At 37.5% G+C, this 26,627-nt stretch overlaps 1 protein-coding gene and 1 pseudogene across 1 annotated transcript; both read right to left on the bottom strand.

Moving 5' to 3' along the window:
- Positions 1–352: 352 nt before the first annotated feature.
- LOC145579250 (uncharacterized) lies at positions 353–2,459 on the bottom strand. Its single transcript, XM_081636497.1, has 3 exons — positions 2,321–2,459; positions 1,059–1,619; positions 353–706 (listed from the first exon to the last, which is right to left on the bottom strand). Exons 2-3 carry the CDS (start codon positions 1,611–1,613, stop codon positions 650–652), a joined length of 612 nt encoding a protein of 203 aa, XP_081492623.1. The 5' UTR covers positions 1,614–1,619; positions 2,321–2,459; the 3' UTR covers positions 353–649.
- Positions 2,460–13,214: 10,755 nt separating this feature from the next.
- On the bottom strand, positions 13,215–26,366 carry LOC145578072 (GDSL esterase/lipase At1g29660-like; annotated as a pseudogene).
- Positions 26,367–26,627: the final 261 nt, after the last annotated feature.

The following is a 26,627-nucleotide window of genomic DNA, read 5'->3' as shown; positions in this document are numbered from 1 at the left end:
ATATACTAAGATAATTAGATTATAATAGCTAGGTAAATATGCTAAAAGTATGATGGATAAAAGATGCTAAAAATCACGTTATTTATTAAGATGTACTAGTACCATTAACTCACATCACTAAAATGAAATTTTACATCACTTATGTATTAACCATATACATACTAATTAAAAAAAAATGAAGATTACAAATAATATACTCATCTACAATAACATGTTCTTTGTATTACAAACAGTAAAAGAGAAGGAAAAAAAAAACCTATTATCTTTTATATACTTTGTAGCTTCTTTCCAATGCAAGTGAGCTGATAGGATACACGTGATGGGATAACTTGCAACTGTAATAATGCTTAGGCAAATACTACTTGTATGGATATTAAGGTAGCTTAGTCTCCCTTCACGACTCAACATGTGACTAGATAAGTGTGTTTGCTAGTACGATACTAGACTAGATACTTGTTTGCTATTACGATACTTAGGATGACATGCTTCTGGCAGACCATGAGCAGCATCCTAGTTGATAGGTCTTGCTAAAATTACATTTTCATGAACCCAATCCTTGAGCTTAGCTATGTTGGGTGGCCTCTTGTTTCTATTCATTCACACTAACAAGCAATCCAAGAGGTAAAGGATAAATCACCCATATATAGATTTAGGTTTTCAATCCCAATTTGTTGAGCTTGATTTGGCTACCTGCAAAACAGCCCCTCTGCAATACAAATCAACCTTACTATTAATAAACAATTACATATCAAAAATTCACTACCCCATTCAAGTAGGCACTTTTGGACAGATTTACCAATAGTTTCACCAGAATGACCAGAAATTATACAAAAGTTTATTATTTTCTTGTGCAATTTCCAATTTTGGTCAATAAAGTGAGCGGTTAAACACATGTAATTCATATTTTGGCAAGAAGTCCAAGTGTCAGTGGTCAGACTTATACGTGAAGTGCACTTGCTAAAAAAACTCTTCAAATTTTTTTTCTCATCCAAATAAATCCTAAAACAATCTCTAGTCACTGTCCATCGAGAAGGAATAATGAAAAAGGGTTGTGTTACCTTCATAAAGTTGCGAAAACCTTCATGCTCCACCGTTCTAAAGGACATTTCATCCATAATCACCATCTTTGCCAGAGCTTTCCTACTATCTTCTTGATTGAATTTCCATAACTCAAGTCTACCTTTCTTTTGATCCACAAGATTCCCATCAAGAGTTTGCTGACTAAGGGACAGTAGTTTCTGATTTTGATCAATGTTTGGGGGGTATGCCTTACATCGCGATATGTGGTTCTTCATGCCGAAGGTACCATGAAGTGATGCACAACCAATTAATGCATGACAATAGATACATTCAGCCTTGTTTTCTCCATCCTTCTTTATAAAATGCTCCCAATGAGGAGACCGCCTTTTTCTACTTTTTTTTGAAGTTTCACCAGAGGGGGCAGCAACATCAGCATCTTCAGAAGGTTCATTTGATTGATTTTGTTGCACAAAGGGGTCATTATTTTCCGTCATTGGCTCATACTCCCAAGGCTCAAGAGGAGGACTAGGAATTGGAGGAGCTTGACTTGTAGCCGATGAGTCTTCCATCTCCCCACTACTTCCAAATTCCATACACTCCTACAAATGAAAAAAAAACAAATAAGTTCACCCATGTAATCATGTATAGTTGTATACACAAATAAGTGAATAACACTATAACAGGACTGGAAATCTAGTTAGTAATGGAAAGAACCTAAACAAAAATTCAGTCTAACCAAAAAGTTCACTCATGTATATACAAATAACAAGACTGGAAAATCATATAAAGTTATAAACTATAAAGTAATAAGCCTAAAAAATAATCATTTTAAAAGACTAAAAAAATCTAGTTAGTAACCACTAACCAGACACAAAACAATGATCAATAAGCCACTAAGTGCAAGCTACCAAAGTTCCAATTAAATGACATACTGAAAATCTAATACTAACTTACTAAGTATTTGCTTCAGACAACTACTAGTTCCATCAGATCATGCATTGGTCAAGAGTCAATATATGAAGTCAACATGGAAAAATGAGAGTTGAGCAATAACATGATGGAGAGAAGCAGTGAACAACTGAACATTACCATACGAGCTAAAATATGCCAACATTACATATATATTTTGAGAAGAGGTTTGACTATAAATAAATAACATAGGGTACCCTTATTGCTATTGAAAATCACACATTACCAATTTAATTGACAATAAACCTAGAATTGAATACACTGAATTTAATTGATAATAAACCCTAGAATGCGAAATTGATGTTCGATGATTTTAAGAAAAACATCTTACCTTATAATGAAGTTGCCTCAAATCTCAATGGAGCAGAGAAAGCTCACAAGCCGCTTCAATGGAGACCTTAGTCTCAGAGTACGCTTCAATGGAAGAGAACGAAAGCTCACAAGCCGCTTCAATGGAGACCTCACAAGCGACTAAGCGTAACGCTGTAGATCTGGAAAACAAGAGTTTCACTAATTAGAGGAAAAATTGAATTCATTGCAAATAATTAGATCTTGAAAAGAGATAATTACCTGAGATAACTGGATAACCGCTGATAAAGAATATAGATCAGAGAACCAGAGATTAGAGAAGAGGAGGAGGAGGAGGAGAGAGAGAGAGGAGGAGGAGAGAGATGGTGATGGTTTGATGGAGGCTGAGTGAGTGAGTAAGTGAGTGAGATTAGGGTTCGTTTCTTTTGTTTGTTTTTTTTTTTTTTTTTAAATACAAAACACGGCTTTCAGGAGTTTCAGCATTTCAAAACTTTCTGTTTCAATTTTTTTTAAAAAAAAAACTGACATTTTAGATTTTCGGGTACCCGAAACTGTATTAACGGGTACCCGCTACCCGAACCGTTAATTCCTAAACGGTTCGGGTACCCAAATTTTCGGTTCGGTTACGGATCGATTTTTCGGGTTTTTTTGCTCAGCCCTACTTAGGATGACATGCTTCTGGCAGACCATGAGCAGCATCCTAGTTGATAGGTCTTGCTAAAATTACATTTTCATGAACCCAATCCTTGAGCTTAGCTATGTTGGGTGGCCTCTTGTTTCTATTCATTCACACTAACAAGCAATCCAAGAGGTAAAGGATAAATCACCCATATATAGATTTAGGTTTTCAATCCCAATTTGTTGAGCCTGATTTGGCTACCTGCAAAACAGCCCCTCTGCAATACAAATCAACCTTACTATTAATAAACAATTACATATCAAAAATTCACTACCACATTCTTTTACTGTTACGAAAATAAGTACGCATGTATTTACATGTCAATGCAAGAATAATTATTACGACAACTACAAGTCTACAACCACACAAAAATAGGATTAAAAGAAAAAACACACCAACAAAATGAGAGATTATGTCAATGCAAGAATCCTCTTCTGACAGTCCGAGCTCCTTACATCTTCTGATATAACAACTTCCTACACCTGTAAACATTTAACAAAATGAACATTAAGCACATATTTTGAAAGCATTATAGAGGATTTGATAAAAGTTTTTCAATGACTGACATCCAGCATAGTTAAGGACTCCATAAATCCAAGGCTAGTTTGAGGAAAAAGAGTAGCATACTAATCACTTGTTAAAACCTTTAGCACCTCCGTTGCATATTCATATTCAACATCATCAAAAGCCTTCTTTCTTTCTATTACAATAAAAAGAAAGTTACCTAACAAACAGTACGTATGTCTGTTTACCTAGCATAGTTTTTATAATTAGCAAAATTAAGTTAACTATCTGTTTTGTGATTTGGTCCAAGGATTGCTACTGTTGTCACAGTGGATTTTGAATTAAGAAACATAATGACATAAGTGAGAAGTTTCAAGGGAAAGTACAGAGATTAAGGCAAGGGTGTTGTACAAATATTTGCAGCTGAATCAAAACAGGTGGGTTTTATTTTTTTGCAATGCAGATCATATTAAAAGAGAGGATGGGTAGAAAAAAGAAAGATAATAGAGAGAAGCTGAAATTAATTTCGTATGGTGCAGAAAGATATACTTGAAATTTCATGGTGATTGCTCCCTTTTAAGAGCAGCAACCACCAACACATACTATTGGCTAGTAAATATTAAATAATGAAAAACAGCCAAATAAAAAACGGCGAACCTGACCAAACTTTCAAATAGAGTAATAGGCAAGAAGACAACTTATTCGTAGAATAACTTAAGCAAATTGATAGTATATATAGTTGGAACATGAGTTTATTCTAATACAACCAATATGATTAAAATAAGTTTGTTGTACGTATTATGATTAGGATAGCCATTTGACTTTAAGAACATTATTAGTAGAAAAGAGGAATTGGAATTCGCATAGAAAAAAAAAATTAACCATGGAGTTCTTCTTCACTAGTATATTATAGTTTAAAGAGATTCCAATTTTATATGAGACGAAGAATATAGCTTGCAGATTCTAAAAGCACTTCGAATCAATATATACAATCTTGTCAATAAAATTGCAAAATATAACTTGCAGATTCTATAAGCGCTCAACATTTTAAGTAAAGTTCAAATATTTTCTTAGCAATTATACTAGTGCCTAAAAAGAAATATGAGAAGAGAATCCTAATCATCTAAAGAGATAGGATACTATCAAATTGAAAAACTATGATGCATATCAAATTCTATATCAACCTAATTAACTGCAGTAGATTAAACAAGGAACGAATATTGTTTTACCCTACTCTATAGCAGTTTTTACTTAAGCAGCCACAAATACATTATACCCCAACCTCAAGAACAGCAATGGAGGCTATCAAAATACAAAAATTAATTATTAATCATACCATAAAACAAATCAAAATGAGTGAAATTAAGAGTAAACTACAGAAAATTGAAGACAAATAAAATCAAATTGTCGATCGACTTCAATTACTGTTGAAAAACAAGATCTAAAAAAAAATGAAATTGAACCTGCGATAAACGCTTGACTTGAGAACTCCAGATCTTGTGAGGACAGAAAATGGAAGCAAAGAATCGGAAAGTTGAGTAATGACTAGTGATTAATAAGAGAGAAGATGGGTGGGTGGCGGATTGGCGGATGAAAATGAAGATTGAAAGAGGAAAACCCTAACACGATGGCTACGAGGTACTATCACATGCAGGACAAGTGACTGTTTATATGTTTCTCAACGCTAAAAATTGACGAGAAAGTCAAAGGACCCTTAAAAGCTTCGACAAAACATGGAACACTAAATTTTAACTATGACGGTCTTCCCTAATGTCGAGGGTATTGCGTCGAGAATACAAGCATTTTGTAGTAGTGAAGTCTTGAGTTGAGGCGTCTCAAACTGAGGACCATTATCGAATACCATAGACATAGGTACCCCGTACCGGGTGATGATGTTCTTCCAAATGAAAGAGATGACATCCTTTGTCTTGATTCTCTTGACTGCCTCTGCCTCCACCCATTTGGTGAAATAATCGACAGCCACCAGAATATAGCGCTTTCCGCCTAGTGCAGGCGTATAAGGACCTAAAATGTCCATGCCTATTTAGAAAACGGGACTGGGCTGTGGATTGCTGTCAGGTCGGTTGCCGGCTAATGGATGAGCTTGCCAAATCCTTGCCACTTGTCATACTTTTTGACCATCTCCGTGGCGTCTGACTCAAGAGTAGGCCAGAAGTAACCTTGCCGTCTGGTCCTGACAGCCAGAGATCTGCCGCCTATGTGAGAGGCGCAGTATCCCGCGTGCAGCTCTTTGAGAACTTTTTTCCCCTTTTCCGGGGTAACACACTTCAAGAGAGGTTTTAGGAAACCCGCCTTGAAGAGCTCTCTGTTTCTCATCTCGAAATTTACAGTACGTTTCTTTAATACGGCTGCCTCCTGGGGTGAATCAGGAAGCGTACCATCTGTCAAATACGCCCGGATGCCATCCATCCAGGTAGAGCTTCGGTCAAGTAATCCAATGGTATTTTCATCAGATATACTCCGTTTTTCCATAACTTCCCAAAAGACTGACCGAGGCGTATCATAGGAGGCGGAGGATGCTAATTTCGACATTGCATCCGTCTGATTGTTTTCAGACCTGGGCACTTGACTCTGATGGAATTCTTTAAGTGTCCTAACTTTAGTTTTGACCGCCTGATGATATTTGATCATTGCCAGATGGGTGGCTTCATATTCACTATGGTATTGGCTAATGACCAACTGAGAGTCAGAGCAGACGTTAATTTTTGTTGCCCCTGCTGCCTTGCACATGCGGATGCCGCCTAGCAGGACTTCATATTATGCCTCATTGTTTGAGGCCTGGAACTTAAACCGTAGTGCATACTCATGTTTTTCCCCCTTAGGAGACTAACAAATTACGCCTACACCACACCCGTTCATAATAGAGCTCTCGTCTACATACACTTTCCAAACCTAATCAAGGTTGTCCGAAGCAACCGGCATTGTCATTTCGACAATGAATTCGGCAAACGCCTGACCCTTCACTGCCTTTCTTGGTTCGTAGGTGATTTTAAAACTTTGCATTTCAATAACCCACTTGAGCATTCTGTCGGATGACTCCAGGGTTGCCATTGGCCGCTTGAGAGGTTGGTCTGTGCAGATCACAACCGGATGTGCCAAGAAGTAAGGTTTCAACTTCTTGACAGCCATGTAAAGGGTGAGGCCAAATTTTTCAACTATGGGGTACCGTAGCTCAGCATTTCTAAGCACATGGCTAATGAAATAGACCAAGAGCTGAATGTCGTCTCTCTCAGCAAGGAGAACGGCCTGTATCTTCTCGGGGTTAGCCTCTATCCCCCTTTGATCAATCAGGAATCCGAGAAACTTTCCAGACTCAACACCAAAAACACACTTTTTGGGATTTAACATGACCTTATGTCGTCTGAGTGTGGTGAAGGTTTCTCGGAGATCAGCAAGGTGATCTGTCTGTAGCTTGGATTTGACTATTATGTCATCAACGTACGCCTCTACATTCCTCCCAATCTGATTAATGAAAACTGTATTAATCATCCGCTGGAAAGTAGCCAGCGCATTCTTCAAGCCAAACGGCATCATCGTATAACAGAATAACCCCTGATCAGTGACGAAGGCCGTCTTCTCTTAATCTTTTTTCCACAAGGGTATCTGGTGGAAGCTTGATTAGGCATCCATAAAACTCATTAAGGCACGCCCGGCTGTAAAGTCAACCAGGCTGTCGATCTTTGAAAGCGGGTAACTGTACTTTGGACATGCCTTGTTCAAGTTAGTGTAATCTACACACATGCGCCAGGAACCATTCGGCTTCTTTACAAGCACAACGTTCGCAACCCAATCAGGGAAGTTACATGGCCGAATGAACCCAGCGTCTAACAGCTTTTTGAGTTCCGCTGCCGCCTGACTTCTTTACTCGCCGTGATTTCTTTTCTTTTGTCGGATGGGCTTCTTTTTAGGATTCATGGCGAGTTTATGAACAGCAAGATCCGGGCTGATGCCTGGCATCTCTTCTACTTCAAAGGCAAAGATATCTTTGAACTCTTTTAGCAGGAGGTGCAAGTCTACACCCAACCTTTCAAAAGCAGTCGTTCCCACCTTAACAGTTCGCTCTGGACGACTGTTGTCCAGAGGAATATCAATGTGCTCACTAGCCGGCTGGGGATGGAGCTCATCTGACCGTTCTCCTCCACCAGCTCAGCTTTCTTTTCTTTTTGGCTGCTGGTGGGGCTGGGTCAGAGTCCTTGACATATTCAAGGTCTATTAGCTCCTTTGGCTGACCGGCTGCAGCAGCCGTTGGTTTGACGTTTGAGAGGTAATACTCCCTTGCCGTCTTCTGATCTCCGTTGAGGGATCCAACAGAGCCATCATCCCTTTCATACTGGATGATGACGGCCTTGCACTCGTTCAGAGTGGGTTGGCCTAAAATGATGTTATAGGCGGTCAGTTCTTCAACCACCAAAAACTGGACAATCATATGCTGCCCTTTCCCTTTCTGCCCCAACCGGATGGGTAGATCAATTTGTCCGATTGGGTGCACGACCCCTCCCCCAAGACAATAAGGGGATGGGAGACGTTGCGTAGGCTGTCCAGCTTATAATTCTGCTTGGACAGATACTTGTAGTTGATGAGATCAAAGGAGCTACCAGTGTCAATAAGGATCCGACTAACCAGCTGGTTGGAGACCTTACATTCAATGACGACCGGGTCGTCATGCGGTCGGCGGACTTTGCCCCGATCCTTCTCAGTGACAAGGACGTCTGGGATAATACCGCTAGTGGATCCCTATCCATCATTAACTAAGTGGATCATCTTCTTCAGATGATCCTTGGTACCCCGAATGGTCGGGCTACCACTGGCGAACCCGCCTGCTATTGTGTAGACCGGATCCTTATCGGTGTCCGACCTACTAGTAGGCTGGGGGGTCTTTTTGGACGATTGCCCCTTGTTCGCCTTTGGGGTGGCCTTGGAATTGAGGATGTATGACTTCAAATCCCCTTGATCAGCCAAATGATCCAACAAACGTTGGAGGCTGAAAAAATCATTGGTGTTATGGCCAATGTCCTCATGGAACTCACATTATTTATTTTTGTTCCGATTCTTGGCGGAATCTTTCATGGTCGCAAGCTTCTCAATAGTCACCCGGTCCCGTATCTCCATGAGGACGTAGTAGCAGTCTTTATTAAACTCGTACCTTGGGGCATACGGTTTGAATTCCTTCTCTTTCTTCTGGGACGATTGATCAGAATCTTCAATCGCCCAGACTTCTTTTCTCTTTTTGCTCTGATCATCCTTGATAGTCGGCTGAACAGATTGACTCTCCTTTTGTTTGTCAGACTTCTTGGAGTCTGACTGATTATTGGATGTGCAGAGGTCGGTTTCTTTTATGAAGCTCTCCGCCTCTATCAACGCCTCTTGAAGGGTGAAAACCCTCTTTCTAATAAGGTCAAACTTAAAATTTAACCCGTCCTTCAGACCGTTAAAGAAGTCTGTATAGGCAAATTCGTCAAACAGTCCTTGAATCTGGATTCTCACCAGATTGAACCGCTTGACGTAGGAGCGGAGTCCTTCTCTCTCCCCTTGCCGAATAGTGCTCAAGTCAAGACTTGTTTTCTAAGAAGGTATGTTCATCGAGAAGTTTGAAGCAAACAAGAAGGCAAGCCTCCTGAAGCTATCTATACATCCGGCTGGCAGGTTGCCGAACCATTGTTGGGCCATGCCCTTCAAGGTAGCCGGAAAACATCTGCACCACAAAGCATCCTCAAACCCCTGCATGTGCATAAGGTTAGAGTAGGCCATGAGGTGGTCCTCAAGGTTGGAGGTACAATCGTAAGCACCAACCACATTCTTAACCTTGGCCGGATGTGATGCCTCGGTTATCTCCTTGGTGAATGCAGAAGTTTGCTCACCAAGTTTGAGCAGACAGAGCTGCTAGTCCAGGGGTTGGACATTATACGCCTCCTGTCCTCCAAAGAGGGTCGGTTGCATGAAATGAGGGGTGTATGTCCCGTATGCCATCTGAGGCACATACAGGGCATTCCAATCATCTGAGGACCAGAATGGACGGACTTGCCGCCTGTATGGCTCTCATGCAAGGATTGAGTATTCCTTACGGATGCATTCTTGAAGCTGTCTGGAAAGCTTGACGTAGAAGTTGACTCGGACAGCTACTGATTTCGATTTTGCTCGATGACATGTCGAGCATCGATGAAGGTTTTCTTGCTGCCATCCAGCTGAACAGCTCGGATGACCTTCCTTGTGCCCGTCTAGGGCGGAAGGATCTTTGTCCAGTCAAGGGCAGGTGTAGTCTTCTCCTTTGGATGTGGAGTAGGCTGCCTGTCTCTGACTGATTTCCTCTTCGCAGCTTGAGGAGATTTTTTGGCCGACTGGCCCTTGCTAGAGCCAACCGCCCTTTTTTCGATCAGGTCCTTGATCTCACCCTTAAAACTTGTCATGAATTTCATGAGTTCGTCTCGGGTTACTGAAGCCTCACCTTCTACCGCCTTGTTATTACCAGGCGGTGGTCTAGCAGACTTGCTGGGACCGGCTTCATTGTTTACTCGTTCCATCTTGTTTCTGGAACGGATGTGTTTAGCAACAAGTGACCCATCTGTGGCCACATATGTTTTGACGTCCACATCGTGGTCGTCTTCATGGTCTGTAAAGACCTCCCCATCGACCAGAGGACGGCCGGGGTCTGGCGGCGGTACAGACTCTTGAACCATCTTTGAGGTACTCTCCCCACAGACGGCGCCAAATGTTTTGGGTATTTTTGTCCCTCAGAAGAGTTACAACTCGAAGACTGGTTTGGTGACGCCTGTACCTGCAAAATAACGGAGACTCCGAGTGGTTGGAGCTCCACCTCCGACAATCAACTTAGAACGTGTTGGAGAATACGAAAAGGTCGGAAAAGTAGAGTGAGATCTTCTCGGATTCCAAGATCAGGTGTTTTATCTGATGTAAGAGAATGTAGGGTTGTTGTAATAAATGTATATGTCCCATAAATGGGGGAAATCTCCCTATTTATCGGGTCATTGGGAAAAGTGTCATTTCTTAGGTCATTGCTGACCTAATTTGGTGAGCTGAGCCGTAATACGGCTTTCTCGGGATTTGGGCCAGAAAGGCAGCCTTTTCTCCCATTTTTTGGATTGACACTTGTCACTAGATGAGAGATCCATTTGGGCCTCCCGGAGGCTGACACTTGTCAGCTTCTGATAGGGCCACGTCTCTTGGATAATTTTACCCAAAACAGGTGGTTTCAAGGGTGTTCAGAGATAGGTCAACGCTAGAAAGTTCGGTTAACGGAGGAAATCTGGCCATAGTTAACATTTTTTAACATTTTACCTTTAATTAAGTTGTTTCTTACAACATATTTTTATTAGTTAGTTTCTCATAAAATTTGGGTTTAATTTTATTAGGTAATTTCTCACAAAAATGTCCTTTTTTTAATATAAAATTTGTATGGTGCAAAGAGACCAAAAATATTATTTGCCTTAAAGAGATGGTTTAAACCTCATGATGGAATTGTAGTGCCAACAATTAAATTCATGACTTCAAGAAATAATATGTTCCCTTCGTATTTAAATAAGTTAAATATTTCTCTTGTACAAGTATGTCAATGCAAAACTTTGACTAATAATAGTTTTAATTATCTACAAATTAAAATTATAACAATTGAATCTATTAAACAAGTTAATAAGACGAATTCAACAAGTACCCACATTGAATTAATATTTATTCTTATATAAATCACAAATATATATCAAATAATTTCATAAATAGTGCAGAAAGTCTATAAGTTTCACTTATTTAAATATGGAGGGTACTATATCAGAAGTATATAATAATCCATATAGATTTGTTTCTATTGTCCACATTGAATTAATAAGAGTGACTACATTATAATCTAGCTTAGTCAACTACTCACGCAAGTAAAAGTCAATATACTCATTAATAATTAGTTTTGTGATGGAGCATAAACTCGAATGAATTTTGTGTGGACTGAGGAGAAGACACATAACGCAATAGTATGAGTATTTAAAAACTACTTCCTTTTTTTTCAATAAATTATTAATCCCGTTATCTTTTCTTTTTTTAAAAAAAAACCTATATATATTCTTTTTCTACTATTTTTTAATACAATATCTACCACACTTGGCAACTTGCTTGTTAGTATGTTTTATTCAATTAAATTGTCTAAAACTATGCATGTGTTGAACAAAACCTAGAATTTATCTACATCATATTCTCTCTCTCTAAAAAAAAAAAAAAAAAAAAAAAAAAAAAACCCTAAAATTTACTTTGTGCTCTCTCTTCAAACCTAGCCACCATAGTAAAACTTAGGGGCTACCATCGATTTTTATAGATGATAAGCCCCAAATTATTCTTTAATTTAATGTTTTTAGCCATTAAAGATCACCAACAACAGTATAAAGTTTAGTCTGTCTCTCTATGTAGGGTTTAATATTATTTGTTTATTTGTTTTTAGTGTGTGCATGGATATAAATTTGAAAGATTCGTCTTGTAAATTTGTGGAATTGCGGGTCTGTTGGTATAAGAGTGCAGATTTAGAAGATTCGTCTTGCAAATTTGCAGATCTTGATGACCAATCAAGTTTTATCACTTTTGCGACTATACATCAATGAAATTCCGTCATGAACGATGCAAACACATCTAAAATAATCCAGGAGTAGTTCAAAAGCGATGTCATTAGTTTAGGGGTGTTTAATTCTTGTATTGCGAATTGAATTTAAATCTATTAACGGATGATTGTACGTGCCGAATGACCATTACTTCCTCTGTTTTTTTTTATAGTTGCAACAGTTTGACTTTTACACTATTTATATGTTTCATTTTGACTAGCCTTTGACGATTTATACATCAGAAAAATATAGTCATGTAGAATTTTGTTAGATTCCTCTCGATTTGTACAATTTTAATATCTAAAATTTATAATTTATACAGATTGATAATCAAAGATATTAACGATTCAAAACATGCATCGGCAAGCGTGAAAAGAGAAATGTTGTAACTATAAAAAAACAGAGGAAGTATTATTTAATGAAATCACCCCTCCCTATTTCATTTAAAAAAAAATTAAAAATTAAAAAAAAAATGATAAATGTACAAACATAAATAACATTAATGACGAAGGGTCATAAAATATTAACCTTTCTTATTGAAGATAATTTTATTATATGGTCCAATTCATTTGTAACATCAGAAGTACAAATGATTAGATTCAGGAGACAGTGAAGATTGAAAGTCAGGTTGACCATTATAAGATCAATCTGTGGACACTTTTACTAATTCCGTTCCAATTTATTTGCAACGATTTGACATAAAGTAGAGAGGAAAAATGTCTAATTGTTGCAAATAATATGAAACGGAAGTGATATTAACAACACAAAATGAAATATTACCTCCGTTTATTTTTAGTTTACACCTTTCTCTTATCCCGCTTGCAAACACATGTTTTTAACACTTAAATCTTTAATTATCAACATTGTAAAATTATAAAAGGTGGATATTAATAATATATACATTTAGACAATTCAAACAAGATCACACATGACTATATTTTATCGTATCTATAAATCACAAAAATGAGTCAAAGTGTAGTGTGTGAATAGTATAAAAGTCAAAAGGTGTCAACTAAAAAAACAGAGGTAGTAAAAAAAAGTGGGATTATTCAAAAACAAATATGAATGTTGATTAATAGAACTGTATATTTGGAGCAACAATAATATTAGTGTCACTAATATCAGTACGTCGCTTTGCCCTGCTGACCGCTAGTTAATTCATTGATGTTCATCGGATTAGCGATCCGGCGATCTGGAGAACTATATGCAGCTTCTGCTACTCCTCCATTTACAACATCAGTTGGATGAAATCCGTCGAAGAATGCATACAAATCCCGATTGGCACATGGTGTACTATAAGGCTCGCACTGGAAATCACTCCTTAATGTGCAACAAGTCGAGTTTGAATTAATACCTGCATTATTTAGCAAAATGATTTTGTATCAAATATATAGAAGTTATATTGTTCTAGTGTAGTTTGAACTAATAACGTGACTGTTAAAAGACCAACTCAACTAAAAACTTAAATCGATCATAATTGACGCCCAGGAATATGTTTTATACTTTATCACGCCTTCTCACACGATAGCCCGTTGGGCTTGAACCGTGGATGCATCATGGGACATCCTCATTGTAGGAGATTATAGGTACTAAATGCGGAATTAACATGAATCATATTCATATAGCACCAAACCAAGGATCTCATGCATAACACATAAAGAAGTAAGAATTATACCTTTGAAGCGTGATTCCACGATGATCGAGCAAGAACAATAGGGAGATAAAGAACCCCACGTGTGATTCCTCTACTTAGTCCACGAGCACGGATTAAAACCTCCACTAATGCTAGTTAGTCGTGATCGAACGCTTCAATCAACCTTCAACGGAGATTAGAGTCACGAGCACACCGCAACACCACCCACGCACCACCACACGCACCACCAATGGAGGGGAGACGCACGGATCTAGGGAGGAGAAGGGGAGGGCCGAAAGTGAGAGAGAGAATTAGGGTTCGGGATCTCTTGGTTGCTTGTCTGACAATTTCACAGTGTGTCAAATTGTTATATGATGCAACCCTAGGTATGGTTTATATTTATAGATCATATCTAGAAATAAAACCATGTCCAAATCCTAATTGAACTCTACTTACATTCCAAGCCCAAACATAAGATGTGTCATATACTCATGAGGCCCAATAATGGGCCTTCAACTTGTTTAACCCAATACTCTAGTGTGTGACCTTGTAGGATCCATCCTATAAGGCTTTGGACCATTTGACAAGCCCAAAGTCCAAATGTCAAATCTAGCAACAGACATTGGCAACCTTATAGTATGAACTTATTATCTCCATAACTGTGATCCTATGATATATCTAGTAATTGCACTTATCGAAGACATAACTCCTTCAATCTCCCACTTGTCTGAGACAAGTGCACAATATTCAAATTCCTTAAGTCAATGTGTGTCGATTTGATAATATGATTGCATCTCATGTCATGATCATATTAGTCTACAAATCTTTCTTGAAAACTGAGTTAGAATTACAAAACAAATGGTTACAATGTAATCCATTTGAGCACGGCCATGCATTTTCTGAATTCTCCCTCTTCAAGGGGCCAAGACACATTCCCAATTAAATAGGTAGACTCAATCCAATCTTGTGGCAACAAAAGTTCCCACTCAATTCATGAAGTGACCGGGAAACATCCTTTATAATCTCCGGTTAAGGTAAGACGTTTGAATGTACCACAGTCAAAACAATCATTGAATAGAATCAGTGTTCCACTCATGTCAAAGGAATCCACTAATATATCCGGAAGTTCTATACTTGAACTTCAAAGTAGGTCTATAGTTCGATCCTGCATCATTCATGCATATCCATGTGATTGACCGAGCCTAATCACTATGCTCCCATAGCCCATGAAACCGAGCTATCCAATCAATCTTACATGCTAGTCCATTCATTGAAATCATTTATGTCCGCTTTAATGATTTCGAACTAGGAACTCAAATAATATGTGGATTTTGTTCACCTGTGGGGTTTCATACACCAGGTCTCTATCTGATAGATAACCTGATGAGCCCATCAATCCATAATTATTTTGGACATTTTATTTAATATTAAAACCATAATTAAATAAGAGAAATAATAGAATTTCTGATTAAACATAATTCTGCAAATGAATGTATTACATATGTAATTTATTTTCTCAAAACAAAATACAACTTTTAATTACATCATTCGCCTCAATCCAGCTTCATTAGCATGTTTCTCATGCTTTGGAGTTGGAAGGGGTTTAGTAAGTGGATCAGCGATATTTTTATCCGTGTGAATTTTGCACATCTTGACATCTCCTCTGTCAACGATCTCTCGAATGAGGTAATACTTCCTCTCTACATGCTTGGATTTGAAATGTGACCTAGCTTCTTTCGATTGAGCAATAGCACCATTATTGTCACAAAACAACTCGATTCCCTTTTGAGCACTTGGTACAATGTCCAGCTCAATCAGGAACTTCTTTATCCAAACTGCTTCTTTAGCTGCTTCAACAGCAGCCAAGTACTCTGATTCTGTTGTAGAGTCTGCGACAGTGCTTTGCTTCGAACTCTTCCAGCTCACTGCTCCTCCATTCAGACAGAAAATGTATCCAGATTGAGATCTAAAGTCATCTCTGTCTGTTTGGAAACTCGCATCCGTATAACCTGTGACAACCAATTCCTTTTCGCCACCATACACTAGAAACATTTCTTTAGTCCTTCTCAAGTACTTAAGGATGTTCTTGGCAGCTGTCCAGTGTGCTTCTCCTGGATTTGCCTGAAACCTGCTACACATGCTTAGAGCATATGCAACATCCGGCCTTGTACAAATCATGGCATACATGATTGATCCTATTGCCGAAGCATAAGGTTTATCACTTACTCGTCTCATCTCCTCCGCCGTTTTAGGGCACTGAGATTTACTGAGAGTGATGCCATGAGACATGGGGAGAAATCCTCTCTTAGAGTCTTTCATGGAAAATCTATCAAGAACCTTATCAATATAAGTCTCTTGACTTAATCCAATCATCCTTCGAGACCTGTCTCGATGGATTTTGATCCCCAATATGTATTCGGCTTCTCCTAAGTCTTTCATGGAAAAACAACTCTTCAACCATTCCTTGACTGACTCAAGCATTGGTATGTCATTTCCCATGAGAAGTATGTCATCCACATACAAGACTAAGAAAACTATGCTGCTCCCACTAAACTTCTTGTATACACAAGGTTCCTCTTCACTTTTGACAAAATCAAACCTTTTGATCGCTTCATCAAAACGAAGATTCCAACTCCTGGATGCCTGCTTTAATCCATAAATGGATTTCTCAAGCTTGCATACCTTACTAGGATTTTCTGGATCTTCAAAACCCTCAGGTTGTGTCATATATACTTCCTCCTTCAAGAACCCATTCAAGAATGCGGTTTTGACATCCATCTGCCATATTTCGTAATCGAAAAATGCGGCAATCGCTAGAAGAATCCGAATGGACTTAAGCATTGCTACTGGGGAAAAAGTTTCATCATAGTCAATACCATGAATCTGTCTGAACCCTTTTGCAACTAGTCTTGCTTTATGGATGTAGGCATTTCCATCCTTGTCTGTTTTAATCTTGTAGACCCATTTGCAACCAATGGGTTTTACCCCATTAGGCAAGTCATCTAGGGTCCACACTTTATTTTCAGACATTGATTCCATTTCGGATTTCATGGCTTCAAGCCATTTATCTGAGTTGGGGCTCATCAAAGCTTGCTTGTAGGTTGTGGGTTCCTCATTCTCCAATAAGAAGATTTCAGAATCCTCAGTTAACAGAACATCGACAAACTGTTTGTTTCTGATTCTGGCAGACCTACGTGGGGTAGGAGCAACAGTAGAAATTTTCTCTCCAACTCCTTGAAGATTTTCGCATGAATTAGATTCAAGTGGGACGATAGGAGTCTCGCTGGTGGAATTAGCTTGCTCCGACGCATGATTAATCGTTTCATGCGCCCTCGTCTCTGATGTGGTGTTATCCACATCCATTTGTTGCTCGTCTCGAATTTCTTTGAGAACCACTTTACTCCCACTTGGCTTTCTAGATAGAAATTCCTTTTCTAGAAAGACACTATCACGAGCAACAAACACTTTGTCATCTTCGCGATTGTAGAAGTAATACCCTTTTGTTTCTTTGGGGTAGCCCACAAAGAAACACTTGTCTGATTTAGGGTGTAGTTTATCGCCTTGTAAACGTTTTACATAGGCTTCACATCCCCAAATCTTGAGAAAAGACAACTTTGGAGCTCTTCCATTCCATATCTCATATGGAGTCTTTTCTACAGCTTTGGATGGGCTTCTGTTTAGTATTCTTGCAGCTGCTTGTAATGCATATCCCCAGAATGATATGTGAAGATCAGTAAAGCTCATCATGGACCTAACCATATCAAGCAGAGTCCTATTTCTCCTTTCTGACACTCCATTTAATTGAGGTGTCCCTGGAGGGGTTAATTGTGAAAGTATTCCACAATTAATCAGATGTTCATCAAATTCTTGGGTTAAGTATTCGCCACCACGATCAGATCGTAGTGCCTTAATTGTCTTCCCAAGTTGGTTTTGTACTTCATTCTGGAATTCTTTGAACTTTTCAAAGGCTTCCGACTTGTGCTTCATTAAGTAAATGTAACCATATCTACTTAAATCATCAGTAAAAGTAATGAAGTAGCTAAATCCACCCCTAGCTTTTGAACTCATTGGTCCACACACATCTGTATGTATGAGCCCCAAAAGGTCACTAGCTCTTTCACCTATACCCGTAAAGGGTGACTTAGTCATTTTCCCAAGCAAGCATGACTCACAGTTTTCAAATGATTCATAATCAAAAGAAGAAAGGAGTCCATCCTTATGTAATTTCTGGATGCGCTTTTGGTTAATATGTCCAAGCCTACAATGCCATAGGTAAGTTGGGTTTGAACCATCTGTTTTCTGCTTTTTATGATCTATGTTGTAGATATGAGGTGTATATTCTAAAACATACAAACCATTAATTAACTTAGCATTAGCATATAACATGTTTTCTTTCGAAATAAAACAATGTTTGTCTCTTATTTCAAATGAAAAACCTTCAGTATCTAAGACTGGAACTGAAATAATGTTTTTAGTAATGCTGGGAACGAAATAACAGTTATTAAGTACTAAAATTAATCCAGAAGGTAGTCTCAAATGATAACTCCTAATAGCAAGTGCAGCAACTTTTGCTCCATTTCCTACTCGAAGTGTTACTTCTCCTGGATCTAGCTTCCTACTTCCTTTCAAGCCCTGCACGTCATTGACGATATGAGCACCACAACCGGTATCGAATACCCAAGTGGAAGATGAAGTAAGATTAATTTCTACAACAAAAACATCAAGTAACACCTTACCTTCTGTTTTCACTGGTGCATAATGGGGACACCCTGGTGTATGGACTTGCCATCCACCACAATAGAAGCACTGGCAATCTCTCCTTATCAGGTACTCCTCAGCATGGTTAAGTAAGATGTTGATCAAATTCGCTGATGATCCCTCATCATTATGAGAAAGTCTCACAATGTCAAAACCAGCATGGAGCGAGAACAAAATAATATCACGTGCAGAATCATCATCGATCGGTTTCCCGAGGACATCCATTTGGTTGATCATATCAACCAATTCATTAACATGGTTCCTCACAGACTGACCAGGCAAGAGTTTCTTTGCCATTATCTTACCATGAATCCGGTAAGTCTCATACCTTAAACTGTCAGCCCAGGAATAGTAAATCTGAGGGATCGAGTTAACGATCTCTCTTACATTTGGATCGTTGACACCTCCGCTACCCAATGCCCCCATGCCACCCCTACAGATAGCACGAAGACATTGATATAAGTTGGTCACCTCATACCGTCTGAACCTATTATACCAACAGTTTGGAATAGATTCCAGTATAAGGTTCTTGACCTTTATTGCATCCAAAACTAATTTTGCATGCATTTCAGGGTCCTGACCAGGAGCACACTTGTTCTCAACGGGTACATATAGGCGAGCATCAAGCTTGAAGCTTGTGAGAACATTTCTCAATTCGCCCTCCCATTGCCTGTAGTTTCTGAGATTAAGCCTTAAATTGAGTTTCATTGGTAAATTTGTGTTGTCATATAAGTTATTCATCTACAAACAAAAACAAAACGAGGCAAAATTCAATAATTATGTTTAATAAATTTAAAGTACCATAAGTAATTTAGAATTTATTGGTAACTTTAAAGCATTTTATTCAATATTTAAATGATCCCTATTGAATAAAATGATTCCAAGATCCTTTATTTGTGCAATAATTAACCGGACTGAGGCCCTGCCATCAACCATTACATTTTCAAGGTGAGTAAACTCTTTACTGATTACAACTCTTTGTAATTCTTGGTTGAATAATTAATCCATCACATGTTTAATTATTACTCTTAGCTTCAAGGTTCTAAACTGATCTTTAGGTAACCTTGTTGAATATAACCAATTAAAAGTGTAGTTATGCGGTCCTACCCCCACTTCCCCAAGATATATTATGATGCTCTGCTGAGGCCGACCCATCACAAACGATCAAGGTTTTCGTCGGGTTTTTAATTGGGAAAGCTGTATCAATATTTCTGGGATCTAGATTTATTATGTTGTGATTGTATAGTGAACTCTAGCGCATCATCAAGCAACATAAATAAACCTAAACATGCATAATCTACTAATGCAATAAAACATGACATAGTATGGCCCCTTAATCCTAAGAGAAAAACTAATAAAGTAAAATGCTCCCACTTGGATCTTCATGGATCTCATCCATCTTGCTCCATTGGGCCTTCACTTCATTGGCTTTTGGATCAATTGCAACCTGTAATTTTATTCTATTCTATCTACTTCTTAAATAAAATAAAATAAATTACAAAAATACTCAACGGTACGCAGACCGTATTTAGATTACAAAAATACATCACGATGCGCAGATCGTATTTTAGAATCTATGGGCCATACTAGTCTATATATAGCAATAAACAATATCATATATTATAAAGTGCCATATAATAAATCACTCATCATGCTTTCCTAAACTACAACATCGAATGTCTATAATAAAGGAAACATGGCTATAAATATCTCATATTTTAATTAATTACTGTAATTAGATAATATTATATATTAATCATGACCAATTATAAAATATCATATATTTTAATTTAGGTATGAGATACAATCAAATCTTATTTGAAAATATGGAATATAAATCATATTTATTTTCCATGATTATCCTAACTAATTTAGGAATTCTATCCTAATTACTTGCCAATCACATATTTTAAATCAATTATTATCCATAAATAATTATGAGATAATCACATTATTTAATCAATTATTATCCTTATAGAATCTTTTGCTCCATAATTATCCAAACTTAACAAAAATAACAACTTTAATTTTGTTAATTATCTTTTCAACATTTAAACTTATCTTTTAAAATTTTTGAAATCTGATTTTATCTAAAAATAAAAATAAAAATTTTTTTTGAAAAAACCGCCAGCCACCGTGGTGTGGCCAGCCGGAGCCGGCCACGGTGGCTGCTGCCCCTGCAGTAACGCAGGAACAGCAGCAGCAGCAGCACACGCAAGGCTGCGGCACTGCTGCGCTGCTCCTTGCTGCCTGACCCAGCCCCGCCCCCTCCCTCCTGGACCACCAGCAGCGGCACCACCGTGGCAGCGCCACCCAGCCGCGGTGCTGCTGCTGTTACCCCCCTTTTTTTTATTTATTTATTTTTTTTATTTTAATTAATTAAAACAAAACATATTTTGTAAAAATCAATTAAACTTTATGTGGTCCTATTAATCCCAAAATTAAATCATATTCAATTTTGAAATTAGGGTTCTTGATGAAATTAATCCCCAATTTAATTTAACATTTAAATTAAATAATTTGACCATGAAAAAATTCATAATTTTAACATGTAATCAAATAGATTAAATTCCTTAAACATATTACCATCGAAATAAATCAAAATTAAACACAAAATTTCACAAATTAGGGTTCAATATTTCGAAATTTTCGAAAATTAGGGTTTAGGGGTTCGAATTTTTTCGAATATTTTGGGGCAAAATTCGGATCAAGTGATGGCTAATATGGAGCAAATTAAACACCTTTAATGATTCTATATTGTTAAATCACATTTAATATAACAATTGACTCATAATTAAATTATTCTCCCTCCTAATTGAATTAAAATTGTGGATTATCAAAGAATTATTACTCAATATATGTAGATGCAAGAGGCTAACTGATACCACTGTAGGAGATTATAGGTACTAAATGCGGAATTAACATGAATCATATTCATATAGCACCAAACCAAGGATCTCATGCATAACACATAAAGAAGTAAGAATTATACCTTTGAAGCGTGATTCCACGATGATCGAGCAAGAACAATAGGGAGATAAAGAACCCCACGTGTGATTCCTCTACTTAGTCCACGAGCACGGATTAAAACCTCCACTAATGCTAGTTAGTCGTGATCGAACGCTTCAATCAACCTTCAACGGAGATTAGAGTCACGAGCACACCGCAACACCACCCACGCACCACCACACGCACCACCAATGGAGGGGAGACGCACGGATCTAGGGAGGAGAAGGGGAGGGCCGAAAGTGAGAGAGAGAATTAGGGTTCGGGATCTCTTGGTTGCTTGTCTGACAATTTCACAGTGTGTCAAATTGTTATATGATGCAACCCTAGGTATGGTTTATATTTATAGATCATATCTAGAAATAAAACCATGTCCAAATCCTAATTGAACTCTACTTACATTCCAAGCCCAAACATAAGATGTGTCATATACTCATGAGGCCCAATAATGGGCCTTCAACTTGTTTAACCCAATACTCTAGTGTGTGACCTTGTAGGATCCATCCTATAAGGCTTTGGACCATTTGACAAGCCCAAAGTCCAAATGTCAAATCTAGCAACAGACATTGGCAACCTTATAGTATGAACTTATTATCTCCATAACTGTGATCCTATGATATATCTAGTAATTGCACTTATCGAAGACATAACTCCTTCACGGGTCGGGTTGGATCATGCTTGAGTCAGGTCACGTCGGGTCATACATCTTATCGAGTTTGGGTCGGGTATAGGTCGGGTTAATAACAGGTCGGTTTACATTTGGGTCGGGTTTAATTCGAGTTTTTACGGGTTAAAATGGGTTAGGGTAATTCTCGGGTTCGAGTTGGGTTCGGTTCAAGTCAATAATTTGAGGGTTAGAATCAGGTCAGGTCATTCTCGGGTTTGAGTCGGGTTCGGTTCAAGTCAATAATTTGCGGATTATAATTAGGTCGGGTCATTTTCAAGTTAGTTCATTCTCGAGTTCAAGTCAGATTTGGTTCAAGTCAATAATTTGCGGGTTATAGTCAGGTTGGGTCATTTTCAAGTCGGGTCATTCTCGAGTTCAAGTCGGGTTATGTTCAAGTCAATAATTTGCAGGTTATAATCAGGTCACGTCATTTCCAAGTCGGGTCATATTCGGGTTCAACTAACTATAAATAGATAATTATCATTTTTATCAAGCTAATTATTTCCTTTGACTATAATATATATGGAAACATAATAGGTCGGGTTAATTTCGGGTCGGGTTAGGAACGGGTCGGGTTGAATTCAGGTCGGGTTAGTCGCAAGTCTGGTTAAATTCGGGTTTTGACAGGTTAAAACGGATTTGGGTCGATTTCGGTTCATGTCGTGTTCGGTTCAGGTCAATAATTTACGGGTTACATTCGGGTCGGGTCATCTCCAGGTCAGTTCATGTTCAAGTTCGGGTCTCACATACTCGGGTCAACTCGGGCCTAGGGTTGGTTTCAAGTCGGGTCAAGTCGGATTAAGTCGGATTTGGGTCACTATTTTTTCGGGTTCAGATGGGTCGGTTAATAATCGGGTTCGGGTCAGCTTTTGACAGCTCTAGCGGGGATGGGTCTTGGTTTGGCGGGTGGTGGGGCGAAGATGGGGATAAAAATCATATTCGCCATGGGTGATGGGGCGGAAGTGGATTTTACGTTGTATCCGCCACATTCCCGCCCCGCCCCACCACGTACCCGTCTCATCCCCACCTCAACCCACATTTATATATTTTTAAAAACAAAATTATATACTGTTATATTATTTTATAAAAAAAATGATGTAAAATGAAATACTAGATATAATAATTTGTAATACACTAATATTATAGCTAAAAAAGTGTGTAATATTAACAATCATTTTTTTTTTTTTTTTGCTATGTTGGATTGTCAATTGAGATTAGGCGGGTCTTAGGTGGGGATTAAGTGGGGATGGATATTCAAGTGGGGTGGGGCGGGAATGATTTTGGAATTGTACCCGCCGGGGCGGGGATAGGGGTGAATTTTAGACTTATCGCGGGGATGGGGATGAGGATGGGGGTGAAAATTTTAGGTAGGGATGGGGATGGGAAGGCCAACATCCGCCCTGCCCCACTCCATTGACATCCCTACTCATGCCGACTCTTGATATCGTAAAATGACTAACTCAACTAAAAGATTTTTAACAGTGTTAACTATTTTTATGCACATCAGCACCAAAAAAAAAAAAAAAAAAAACTAGTTTAATGCACATGTTAAATTGTTAAATGACGTACCTTCGGGAAGGGGGCTTAAGGTTTGCAGGGCGGAGACACCAATTAGCGTAAATTTAGCCCCAGGGAGCCCTGCATTCAATTCTTCCACAAGCGATTCAAGCTTTGTATTAAACATATTCGCTGCTTGGTTGATTTCATCTACACAGTCAGTTGCATTGTTTCTAATAATTTGAGACGGAATGCAACCAATATTACCCAAACCGAAAATTGCTATCATTCTAGCACCAGTATTGTATAGTGCCTAACACAAGAAAAATAAAACCAAAATTAAGTAGACATTATCGACGCTAGTCAACTTCATTGCTTCAAAAAATAAATAGATTAGGGAGGTATCAACAAAGAAAATACCCGTAATCGTGATCTATATCGAGAAATTAGTAGATCAGTATACTGATCAAGGGTGAAGAGCCTCTGTGAAGGATAATATTGCGGCAAGAAGTAATTATTAATGTAGTCATTGCCACCAATATCCACAGTGTACAAGCACTTGTTCAAGTAGTTTGAAACTGGTCCAAAAACCATAAATTGGAGCCTTAAGACGGTCATCATATAATTTCGTAATTGTCGATCCAACCATATCCGATCACCCTGTGATAAAATTTTATGATTAATACAAATGATTATATAGGTCTAGTAGAAAATGCAAGCTTATGTCATGTATATATTTAATTAATACTAGTAAGAATTTAAAATCAATCTTTAATTATTTATTGATCAACTATTTCCTAGCTTGTCATATGTACTTGAGAGTTTGTGGTTTGTTATTAGTGCGATAATTTTTTTGAGAAGCTAGTTATTATAGTACAATATCATTGTCAATTTAGAAAATAAAAATATATGAATTAAACAAGTAGAAATAATATCATACCACTTGTTATCCAGTTTCCATGAGAATTCCAGCAGATCCGGATGCGAAATTAACACCTCTCAATATATCTTGACCCATTAGATCTCTATACGGTGCTATAGACTTGTCGAATCCCAGATATGTAGCTGTAAAATCAACACATTTGAATATTCTGCTGTTAAGAAAATTACCATACAGAATAGCAAAACTAACAAAAAAGGAAAAATTATATACTAAAATTGGACTAAGCTTCCATGATATAGATTAAGTCTATGATTAACCCCTAGCATAGCCATGACCAAGCCCATATGATATAGGTCCTAAACAATTTTCTTTCCATATGGGAGAAGATTACGGCTCTTAGACCATCTTTAATGGTGAGAATTGATGGAGGCTTTTAGGAGAGAGAATATTTTTTGCAAAAGATACCAATAACTCCAAAAGAAAGTTATTTTACAGTATCCGTTTGATAATCACTACCACATTATTTTAGTGATATATAATATAATTGATTTGTTTTTTCACCTTATAAAATGGTCACAATTAGTCTTATTATATCTACAATTCAAATATATTTTTTGAAATTTTCAATTCAACATTAAATAATTTTTTCTCGAGAAACTATAAAATAAGAATAAAAATTATATAAGGGCATGTTCATATTTACTTAATTTCAGTTCAGTTCAGTTCATTTCAGCTCCAATCAGTTCAGTTCAGTTCAGCTCCTAATTTCCCTCTCTCATAAAATATTCAGTTCAGCTTAGTTCAGTTCAGTTCAGTTGAACTCCAATCAATTCAGTTTAGCTCCAATCAGTTAAGTTTAGTTTAGTAAATGTGAACAAGCCCTAAATGTAACTAAAAAATTGATAAATAAAAAAAATGTTGATAATACTATTTTATACCTAAAGTAAAGTAATCTAATTAATTATCTGAAAAAAATATATCAATTATAAACTTTATAACCATGGAAATATTATGGTAGTCATATTTCAAATGATTACTGTAAAATTTTCAAATTTAGATACTCAACTTCGAGTTTCATTTGACAAAAAGTGTAGGTCCTTTATCAATATTATAATGTATAATGTATAATTTATTTATATCATATCCACGCCACAGAAGACTACAAGTAACATATACACTTCATCCAATGTATTTTGTACATCCTTTACAATATTCTTTACAATAGCTTAATACTACTATAATGGATGTATGAAATTTTATAATGGGTATAACAAATTATGCCAAAGCTTAGAGAAAATATTGTTCAAGTATTGTGAAAAATTAAATATATTTTGTCACAAGATTTGCATGCTAGTGATTATAATTTTGAGCTATAAATCCATCCTTTAATATACTTGTGTGATTTTTTTGTTTATTCATATTTAATAGTAACAGGTTGTTCAAAGCACAGACAACATTTCAACGAGGTTTACCTTCCGGTAACTGATAAAATGAGGTATACTTACAGATATAATTCTCAATAGTCCGATTATTGGTAAACTTGCCAGTTGGTACGCCGCCAGGAAAATCAACCCCATACGGCGTGTAGTTTGCTTTAGCCATTGTCTTGAGGTTATTGTTGTTTCCAACATCGGACAACGAGTCCCCGAAAATGAAGTAACATGGCACTTTTGGTTTGCGCTGTTTCCAAAACAGCGCAAACCATAAAAATAACAAAAATTATAATTCGTAACATTTTGGGAATTGATTGCGTGAGAAGTGTTAGTCTTACAACTCTGTGATATTGAAGATGAGATTAGTGGTCTTGGATTGCATGTTGTTGCTACCATACTTATAGCACGTTATTGTGATAAGGAAATCCACGCAACGTACGCTACTACGGAAAAGCATTTTAAGATATTAAAGGATATACGTCATTTCAAAATGTTTAAGTTTGTTTAAAAAATCAATTATTAAAGGATTAAGACTAGTTGATGTTCATTTTATTGAATAATTAGTTGATAGTACAGTTGCTCTTATCAGCTGCTAAATGACATGTGATTTTGTTAGATGATTTGACCCGTTGATCAGATACGTACGCTACTACAGAG

Source organism: Chenopodium album, chromosome 14 (genome assembly GCF_948465745.1).
Source record: "Chenopodium album chromosome 14, dcCheAlbu1.1, whole genome shotgun sequence".
Classification (NCBI taxonomy): Eukaryota; Viridiplantae; Streptophyta; class Magnoliopsida; order Caryophyllales; family Amaranthaceae; genus Chenopodium; species Chenopodium album.
Note: the sequence above shows the minus strand (reverse complement) of the source record. Positions and strands in the feature narration are given on the sequence as shown.

Excerpts from the sequence above, each read along its gene's own strand:
- LOC145579250 (XM_081636497.1), bottom strand. The coding sequence starts at position 1,613 with ATGGAATTTGGAAGTAGTGGGGAGATGGAAGACTCATCGGCTACAAGT. Across the intron at positions 707-1,058 it reads GTTTTCGCAACTTTATGAAG|AGGGGCTGTTTTGCAGGTAG; the intron begins GTAACACAACCC and ends TTTGTATTGCAG.